At 31.4% G+C, this 8,219-nt stretch overlaps 4 protein-coding genes and 1 long non-coding RNA gene across 7 annotated transcripts in view; 2 read left to right on the top strand and 3 right to left on the bottom strand.

The window, feature by feature from the left end:
* Positions 1–969, bottom strand: part of LOC105453407 — a 34,976-nt gene extending 34,007 nt beyond the window's left edge. The window contains exon 1 of the long non-coding RNA XR_974865.1: positions 882–969. This is a non-coding gene — a long non-coding RNA (uncharacterized LOC105453407). The remainder of the gene's footprint in view (positions 1–881) is intronic.
* LOC105453408 (pleckstrin homology domain-containing family A member 8) lies at positions 268–1,972 on the top strand. Its single transcript, XM_011695350.1, has 5 exons — positions 268–677; positions 806–861; positions 947–1,068; positions 1,471–1,621; positions 1,707–1,972. The coding sequence occupies exons 1-5, from the start codon at positions 533–535 to the stop codon at positions 1,887–1,889; spliced, it is 657 nt and encodes a 218-aa protein (XP_011693652.1). The 5' UTR covers positions 268–532; the 3' UTR covers positions 1,890–1,972.
* A 100-nt stretch (positions 1,973–2,072) lies between these two features.
* LOC105453409 (transmembrane protein 17B-like) lies at positions 2,073–3,663 on the bottom strand. Its single transcript, XM_011695351.1, has 4 exons — positions 3,306–3,663; positions 2,726–2,829; positions 2,528–2,641; positions 2,073–2,452 (listed from the first exon to the last, which is right to left on the bottom strand). Exons 1-4 carry the CDS (start codon positions 3,397–3,399, stop codon positions 2,210–2,212), a joined length of 555 nt encoding a protein of 184 aa, XP_011693653.1. The 5' UTR covers positions 3,400–3,663; the 3' UTR covers positions 2,073–2,209.
* Positions 3,664–3,979: 316 nt separating this feature from the next.
* On the bottom strand, positions 3,980–5,127 carry LOC105453404 (translation machinery-associated protein 7 homolog). 2 transcript variants are annotated; one of them, XM_011695345.1, is made up of 2 exons: positions 4,922–5,127; positions 3,980–4,273 (listed from the first exon to the last, which is right to left on the bottom strand). In XM_011695345.1, the coding sequence occupies exon 2, from the start codon at positions 4,270–4,272 to the stop codon at positions 4,078–4,080; it is 195 nt and encodes a 64-aa protein (XP_011693647.1). In that variant the 5' UTR covers position 4,273; positions 4,922–5,127; the 3' UTR covers positions 3,980–4,077. The 2 variants fall into 2 exon arrangements, with proteins under 2 accessions (XP_011693647.1, XP_011693646.1); XM_011695344.1 differs by having other exon boundaries at positions 4,981–5,124.
* On the top strand, positions 5,100–8,219 carry LOC105453405 (dihydrofolate reductase). Of its 2 annotated transcripts, XM_011695347.1 has the most exons (7): positions 5,100–5,165; positions 5,436–5,625; positions 6,996–7,116; positions 7,194–7,349; positions 7,429–7,546; positions 7,799–7,908; positions 7,980–8,219. In XM_011695347.1, exons 2-7 carry the CDS (start codon positions 5,592–5,594, stop codon positions 8,053–8,055), a joined length of 615 nt encoding a protein of 204 aa, XP_011693649.1. In that variant the 5' UTR covers positions 5,100–5,165; positions 5,436–5,591; the 3' UTR covers positions 8,056–8,219. The 2 variants fall into 2 exon arrangements, with proteins under 2 accessions (XP_011693649.1, XP_011693650.1); XM_011695348.1 differs by lacking the exons at positions 5,100–5,165; positions 5,436–5,625 and adding an exon at positions 5,663–6,340.

The raw sequence follows: 8,219 nt of genomic DNA, 5'->3' as shown, positions 1-8,219 counted from the left end.
AACAGTGTATATGATTATCACAGTTTACAATGTATATTAAATATGAAATTCGATACAGATATAATAATTATAACTATAATGCGATTCATGAAATTAAAATGTTTTGGAAATTTAAAGAAACCTTGAAGAAAACTTTTCAGTGATGTTATTTCAAAAATGTATCAAAATTACTATATAATTTTGTTATGAATAAAAATTTTAGTATAAAATAAAAAGTATATATTATAAGTTAAACATATAAAATACAAATAATATATTTTTTATTTGTAGCCTGACTGTACAAACTACATAAATTTGTGTTGCAAAACTGTAACGTGTAACGTACTGAAAAAAATTCTTATCGCTTAAATGCTGGTAAATGCATAGCGACGGTGATAGTGATAGCCGATATCGGACTTTTTTTCTCAAGTACGTCGTAACTGTCACAAAAAATTGCACGTAAAACGTGAACAACAACGTAACCGTGTATTTCGTTACTTCGAAGTATGACGCGTGCATGCAAGTACAATTGATCTGAGATATAACCTAGAACATGTCAGCCTCCGATTCGAGCGTTCAAGGAGACGCTTGTGCAGTGACAGGATCCGATGTCGGAGTGCAATTTCCCGAAATAATCGACGACAAGATAAACACCGAGAAATTTTTGCTGGCCTCCCGCGATATCGTGCGGACAATCGGTGCGTACCCCATTCTCGACCCTTTTAACCTCAAATGTTGCCCGCGGAACCGGAATCGCCGAGCGATCACACGCGAATCTCACTTTAAATACAACATGACGCGCGACAGGAACAAATCTGTGTTTCAGATAAATTTGGCAAATTGTTTGCGCCCGTGCGATACGACATGCAAGGCAACATCGATGTAAGTTAAACAATTTTCACCAGGACGGTGCTGGCACGCAGTTCTCCGTGGATCTTGAATTGGCATGTGTATTTTTCAATTGCAGAAGCTCACGACCAGGTATTCTATGGATAAAACGGCCAACTCGACTCTACAAGACATGATCTTGCTCGAAAAATCTACTGAAAGTAATCTCATCGCGGTCGATGCCTTAATGTGGTTAAGAAGGTATTGAATATGCATTTACAAATGTATGCGTCGACGTTTTCAGTCTTCGGGCGAAATGTTTTGCCTAATAATACTTTTTGTGAGTTTTATTCTTTGTAACAAATTTTTCACAGATTCTCATATCAGTAATATCAATTTAATGTGAGATTATATTTTAGCATATAACATTTCAAAGCCAAATATGTAGTAATCAGTGCATGCATTATAAGAAATGTACAAAACTCACAAAAATTATTATTAGGAATGAAATTCTGTCCAATGACTGAAAATGTCAATATTTATTTATTTACCCTATGCTATACACGTTAATCGCTATTTAGTTATTAATAAATGTATCCCCAAGTTCTTTCGAATACATGCTTGTATATAAAACTTTTATTTAGTGGCTGTTACATATTGTAGGACCTTACATCTGATATTACTATTCTTCGAAAGAATCATAGAGGCTAATAAAGCAGGAGAAGCAACAGAAGATTTGGTCGCATTCTTGAGAGAAGCGTACAAGGAAACTTTAGAGCCATATCATGGCTGGATGGCACAACAATTGTTCAATGTAATTATATTTTTCTGTATGTCTATATATGTTAAAATGTAACTTGTTAAAAATTGTAACACCAGTGTATTTGATTTTGTTGCAGCTCCTGTCGCGTATGACGCCTTCTCGTTCGCAGCTCCTACTGTCGTTAGCGGATGGAAACCCAGGGAAAGAAGATGTTACTTTAAGTAACATGGAGATATCCTTAATAAACTTAAGGAAAAATGTAATAGCTTTAAAAACGTTTTATCACGCTCATGGTCTAGAAGCGACCACCGTAGTATGATATAAAGTATACTAGAGTTCAATATATCTTCGTTATAGAAAAGATACTGCCGGAGAAGATAAATAAGTAAAATTTATACAAAAGAAAGATGGTAACGAAGCTAAGAGAAATTTTATTATACGCATATTTATTATACGCTTATAAAAAGTGATTTCTTATATATTACATTTTTATAGCTTCCAATTGAAGTACAAAAGTTAATTTTTATTAAAATGTAACATATTCATGTTACATTAAATCTTAGCATATCAATAATGCAATAATATTGTTATAATAATGTTATAATAATATAGTAAAATTTCGAAATAAAGTAATATATATTAATGTCTACTATCATCAATCCCATATAATTGTGCGACGTAAAATCTTTTAGCATGATGGTCTGCCGATTTCTTTAAAGCTACAGTAGACGTTATAATTTCTGTAATTAGTAAAAACGCCATGATACTGTTAGTAATTGTTTCGCTAATATGAGGTCTGGTTTTGCTATCGAAAAGAAGGAACATCTCTAATGGAAAATGTATGAGAGTGGATATCAGCCAAAAGCTTGCCAGTTCTGGAATCTATATATAAAGACAAAAAGACTCTTCAATTCTAACATTTGTCCAATTTATCTACCTTATTGAGATGTAAATTACCTTCTCTGCTAAATTTCCAAGATATCCCAAGTACAGCCGTATACCTTCCAATATTGATATAACAATAAATACAGCGACAGTTATAAATTTGTATACGTCTGTCAAGTAAGAGTACTGTAAAATATGAAAGAATATCTATCCGTCTTCTATTCTACTTATAGATTTTTTTAATTTCACTATATTTTGTTATATATTTACTTTTGCATCTAAATTGACAAGTATCACAAAAAACCATACAGGATACACCCACACATTAAAATACAATGCCATTTGGAGTGGCAGGTTGGACTGTATTTGATTTCCTGTAGAAAGCAAATAGTGAGCCAAAGATATATTATAGGTATAAAAAATTATAAATATACAAAATCTAAATAAATTAAACATTATTATAAAATATAATCGAGACCATAAAAGTTCAAACTAAATACATTTTTAGAAACGCTATATGCGGTCTATATATATATATATATATATATATATATAATACTGCGGTCTATATTATATAATACTCCATTACTTAAAATTTAATAATTTAAAATATAAAATTCTATAATTAGTTTTATAATAAAAACAATTCATTAATTTTTAATATTATTGTTGCCTTGAATCAATTAATGTTCAAAAAATCTTATTGATACATTAATCATTAATCGATTCATAATATTAATGTGAGCGGTAACAATAGATCAATTAAGACAGCGTAAATATTTACTATTTCCGTTTCTCATGGCAACAACTGCTACCTATAACGATACGATATAGAACGCAAGATGTATACCTATGTCATGAAATTCTTTTTTTCGATCGTAGTACGCCAGACCGGGAAATAAACGATCCGACGCAGTGACAACTGACGTCCTCCACATCCGCATTGCTTATAACGTGTGATTCTCACATTCAGAAAAACGACAAAATTTAAATACACATTTAGAATTAGGAGGTTTATATTTCTGGTTTCTTGCATGACCAGTTGTGACGATTAACCACCTGCTACCAGTGCTGCCAAAACTGTAACTTCAAATGTACAGTCATCTAACAAATGTATTGAAGATAACAAGTTATCTAATAAAATACTAAACTTTCATTATCCACAATTTTTGTTATAATCTCACAAAAACCATAAAATTCTACATAATTATAATATATAGTATTTTCATTAAAGATATTAAACAAGAGCAATAGTTAAATTAATAGTATAACAATAATTATTATTCTTATTCTCTGAGTGTAAAGCGCAAGGATTGATAGATTTACAACTTTTATGTTATTATTTTGATCCCTTTTAAATTAATGTACTTGACGCAAAACATAAAATTGTCGTATTTGATAAACATTATTACATAAGACTCGTATTGATTCTATATAAAAATTTAATATAACATACATAATGTTGTTATATTTACAAGTTTAAAGTTTATATTATCTCTCGGAAATGAAACATCGTCAAAAAGAAATTGCAAGTTTAGTGTAACGACGGATCAAGTTCGAAATTATTGTTATTACTGGAACATTTATGGGCACAGTAGATCACACATCTCCACTAACTACGATCATTTCTTTCCGGATTTTTTTATGCCACCAGTGACCAGAGGGCCCTTTTGACTGGCTTTCTTTGCTGCCTCCGCCAGCGCTTTTTGCGCTTCCTTTTGCTTTTGTTTGAACGCTACATCTTCTTCGTCCATAACCTTGCTGTCCTTCTTTGGTGCCTTCAAGGGCTTCTTCTTACCTCCTTCTCGGCCAGACATTCTAAAATACACAAAAATTAATCACACATGTTATCTTGATTATCGCTTAGAAATGACATTAACTTTAACATACACACACATATATATATTGTATTAACTCAGGAATAGTTATCCAGGATTTAATTTAATAATCCGTGATTTTGACCCCCAGGTGGTTGTTTATACAATAAAAACTAGATGACTAATATGCCTATTCTTAATTTGAATTAAAAGTCACTATTATTAATTATACATTGTATGCTATTGATTGTTTTACAATTTATTAGTATTTGAAATAATTACATAGATTTATTCAATATTTTCTTTAAAAAAAAAAACATAAGAAAAAAATTTTGTTAAGGTATAGATTTTTGATCAATAAAGAAAACTGTAACTGAGCTTTACTGTTTCGTCTTTGTTAGGGTTTACAATATAAAAATCTTATATTATCCCAGGTGACTATTCCCGGAGTGGATCAATATAACCTCTGTTGAAACGAAAAGCAATCGAATTTCAAACAAGTTTATTTTACAATAGCAATGTATAATATTAACAATTATGCCATTAATATCAGCACAAAATTAAGTGCACGAGGCATCTAAATATGTGGAAAATATTTAAAAATTAATAGATGCGACACACATATTCACATGGAAACAGTAACACATACTATGCAAATACTACTCTCACGATTATGAAATTCTGTCAGTATTTGAGTCACCGACTTACTTGCAGCTGTACTAAATTTCCAGACAGAGTCGCGAGATACAAAAGCGAGAAGAGATTCGTTATTCCGTTCCGGTGAAGATCAACAAACGTGTTTACGCGGCACGATAAATTTTTTTCGAGCTGAACGCACAGATCGTGCTGCCGCAAGCCGTGAATAACGAAGCTCGGCGAATACCGAATCTCAGGTGTGTTCCTCTCGTACCTGAATTCTCTGTACTTTTCCTTCCCTCTTTTATCTTCTTTTTATCTATATAATTACGTCAGAATTTAAGATAGAATTTCTATTTATGTTTTATTTCTATTTATCGTAGAATAAAAAATATCCGAAGAGTCAGATTATTATGTATGTACATTGAAATGTATAAAATACATCAAATTATAAATTCTGTCTTGAAATCTGAGTAAAGTACAGATCATCTAAAAGACATTATATGCGTTTTTCATTTTAATTCCAGAAAGTGTAATGTGATTATAAAAACAGATCCATTGTTGGCTCTTATATAAAAGAATAACGTTTCATTGTTCGAAATAATAAGATTCAGCATCAGATTGTGAGACACACGATTTTTAATGAGCAAAGATCTTATTTACGATCGATTTGAAGATTCGCAATGTTGTTCAATTTTAGCGGTAAATATGCAGCACGTAAGTTGTATACATATTTCAATTTATAAAAATTCAAATTCGATTGAGGCAATTCAGTTTTGATCGTCTTAAGAGCAAATCCCTTTTTCGTTACATATTTGATCAACATCTCTGAATAATGTCGCTGAATGCAAAAGTTAATATATTATTATTGCGAATGACGCTGATATCTTTTTCACTCTTCTGTTTTGTCCAAAAAATCGAGCGTTGGTAGCAGTGACATTATTATTGGGACGATGAGTTAAAGGCTGTAGTCCATTTGATGCTGCAGATTCTTTAAAGCGTACGATTTCTTTGCCTTGATTGGTCAATCGAACGCCTGCTAGTATCTCAAGTCCCCTAGTTTAAAAAAGTTTCTTATATCTTGCATTATATTACACGTTGCGTTACGAAGTTTTTCTTCCTCCTCACTTCCTTTTAGAAAGTGAAGAAAACGCACAGTCAAAAAGAATGACTTGAAATATTATGCTTCTTCAAAAGAGCAACTCGCATTTCCTAAACACAAGAATTACAAAACAGAATATCTTGCTCTCTTGGTGGGGGCAAGATATTCGAACGAATAGCTCGACCGTTAGTATTCGCTAGTGAGTTTGCTTCGCGATAATCAGTAGAGCGGTGATAGTAGAGCAGACAGAATAAGCGAATAAGTTGCTTGAGAAGAGAAAGATTCAATACGTGACGATCAACATTGAAACAATTTACATCTCTCATTCACGTAACTAATATATTTCATTATTTTATTTAATAATCTCGTATTAGTAAACCTAATATAGAATTTTGTTGAAACAATGTGTCAGACGTCAAGGCGTAATAATGAAGATTATGTAAAAAATATTTGCATATATCAGCATCTTCTGTAGAATCTAAAAGGATTTTTAATATAACTGGGAAAATATCTGATAAAAAATTGATAGTTGAAATGAACATTTCAATATGCCCACTTTTTCTGAATAAAAAGTAGTGTTTTGCTTAAAATATATTTATAAATACAAGTTATGAATTTTATATAGATATAATTAGAGAAAGTTTATTTTTTTTTTAATTTTTAACAGCTGACTCTTCGTCCTCTTCGAGTTAGTTACAGTAATTTTGTTATTGGCATTGACAAAGTGAAAGGAATAAGTCCTTGAGATTGTTTGACAATATAGAAAATAAACAAAAATGACCGCGTTACAATTTATAATCGCTGATACGTCTACGTAATTGTCATTATTTTTTTTTAATTGTAGTTTAGAATCAATAATCTCTCTCTCTTTTTCTCGTGATTTTTACTACATCAAATTTTCTTCAATAAAGTAAAATTCTTTAAAGCTTTTTAATTATTATGATTTTTTTAAATAAACGGAAATTAAATGTCATGCATAATTTAGGACTGTTGCGCCGGATTTACTCAAGAGTGTATTTTAACATGCCACCTAAATTGGAACTAATTGCCGCAGCATGCGAAAATATGGGCATTGGAGTAAATGGCGATTTGCCTTGGCGTTTAAAGTAAGATTGTTAATATATTAATAAACTGTACACGTGATTTGCGAGAGAATATTTAAACGAAGTTGATTCGTACGTAGGATGGAAATGGCGTACTTTACGCGCATGACGACCGACACAAAGCACAAAAATAAAAAGAACATCGTTCTTATGGGTCGACGCACGTGGGAGTGCATCCCCGGCAAGTATCGACCCCTGAAGGATCGTATAAATATGGTGTTAACTTCGCAATCATTGTAATTATGGATAAAATAAAAAATGTCAAAAAAAAAAATTTAATTCTACAGAAAACAATAGATGGTATATCAATTTTAGGGATTACGGAGACGAGGCGATAGCGTGTAAGAGTATAGCACACGCCCTCGACGTGATTTCAGGAATGGAGAATCAAGTAGAAAGGGTGTGGGTAATAGGAGGAAGTAGCGTGTACAAGGTACTTGTGTATGATAAATAAAATATGTACACATTTTTAAAAGATAGGTCTGTCCTTTTCAGTTACACAATACGCATAGATATTTCCTTCATTTAACACGAATCAAATATTCACAACTCAAAAAGGAAAGAGAAATAAATTGAAAAACAGAAAGTGCGACTAAAAGAACAAACCTGTATGATACTGTGACGAAAGTATAAATATTGCTAATACAATTTAAATTAGATGTAATAATTATTATATAATTTCTAGAGTGCTATGGAATCTCCGCACTTCGGACGATTGTATCTGACGCGTATAAAGAAAAAATATGAATGCGATACGTTCTTTCCCCCGATCCCAAATGACTTTGTATTAATCGAGTAAGTATTAATGTTTGTTTAGATTAGATTTGATATTTCATATTCATATCGCTGCCTAATAATAATTCCAGGGATCCAACAGTACCACAAGGTACACAGGAAGAAAATGGAATTGAATTTGTTTACGAAGTGTATGAAAGAAGATAAAATAGCAGAGCTACTTCCAACAGTTTCAACCATTTAAACTGTAAATAAATGAAATCATTTTTATAAATAATTTTTTGCTGCATCTGCAATATAAATATGGGATATCACAAAAACATTCATATTGTCGATTATAGTTCTAATAAATAAATTCATATTATTGAAAA

The sequence above is a fragment of the Wasmannia auropunctata genome, unplaced genomic scaffold, assembly GCF_000956235.1.
Source record: "Wasmannia auropunctata unplaced genomic scaffold, wasmannia.A_1.0 LD336000.1, whole genome shotgun sequence".
In the NCBI taxonomy this organism is placed as follows: Eukaryota; Metazoa; Arthropoda; class Insecta; order Hymenoptera; family Formicidae; genus Wasmannia; species Wasmannia auropunctata.
Note: the sequence above shows the minus strand (reverse complement) of the source record. Positions and strands in the feature narration are given on the sequence as shown.

What these genes read in the sequence shown, in the direction of transcription:
- LOC105453404 (XM_011695345.1), bottom strand. Translation starts at nt 4,272, where the DNA reads ATGTCTGGCCGAGAAGGAGGTAAGAAGAAGCCCTTGAAGGCACCAAAG.
- LOC105453409 (XM_011695351.1), bottom strand. Translation starts at nt 3,399, where the DNA reads ATGCGGATGTGGAGGACGTCAGTTGTCACTGCGTCGGATCGTTTATTT. An exon ending in AAAAGAATTTCATGACATAG is followed by an intron (nt 2,830 to 3,305) that starts GTATACATCTTG and finishes TGCTTTCTACAG; the next exon opens with GAAATCAAATACAGTCCAAC. An exon ending in TTGTCAATTTAGATGCAAAA is followed by an intron (nt 2,642 to 2,725) that starts GTAAATATATAA and finishes CATATTTTACAG; the next exon opens with TACTCTTACTTGACAGACGT.
- LOC105453405 (XM_011695347.1), top strand. Translation starts at nt 5,592, where the DNA reads ATGTTGTTCAATTTTAGCGGTAAATATGCAGCAC. An exon ending in TAGCGGTAAATATGCAGCAC is followed by an intron (nt 5,626 to 6,995) that starts GTAAGTTGTATA and finishes TGCATAATTTAG; the next exon opens with GACTGTTGCGCCGGATTTAC. An exon ending in GTGTTAACTTCGCAATCATT is followed by an intron (nt 7,350 to 7,428) that starts GTAATTATGGAT and finishes TATCAATTTTAG; the next exon opens with GGATTACGGAGACGAGGCGA.
- LOC105453408 (XM_011695350.1), top strand. Translation starts at nt 533, where the DNA reads ATGTCAGCCTCCGATTCGAGCGTTCAAGGAGACGCTTGTGCAGTGACA. An exon ending in GCCTTAATGTGGTTAAGAAG is followed by an intron (nt 1,069 to 1,470) that starts GTATTGAATATG and finishes TACATATTGTAG; the next exon opens with GACCTTACATCTGATATTAC. An exon ending in TGGCACAACAATTGTTCAAT is followed by an intron (nt 1,622 to 1,706) that starts GTAATTATATTT and finishes ATTTTGTTGCAG; the next exon opens with CTCCTGTCGCGTATGACGCC.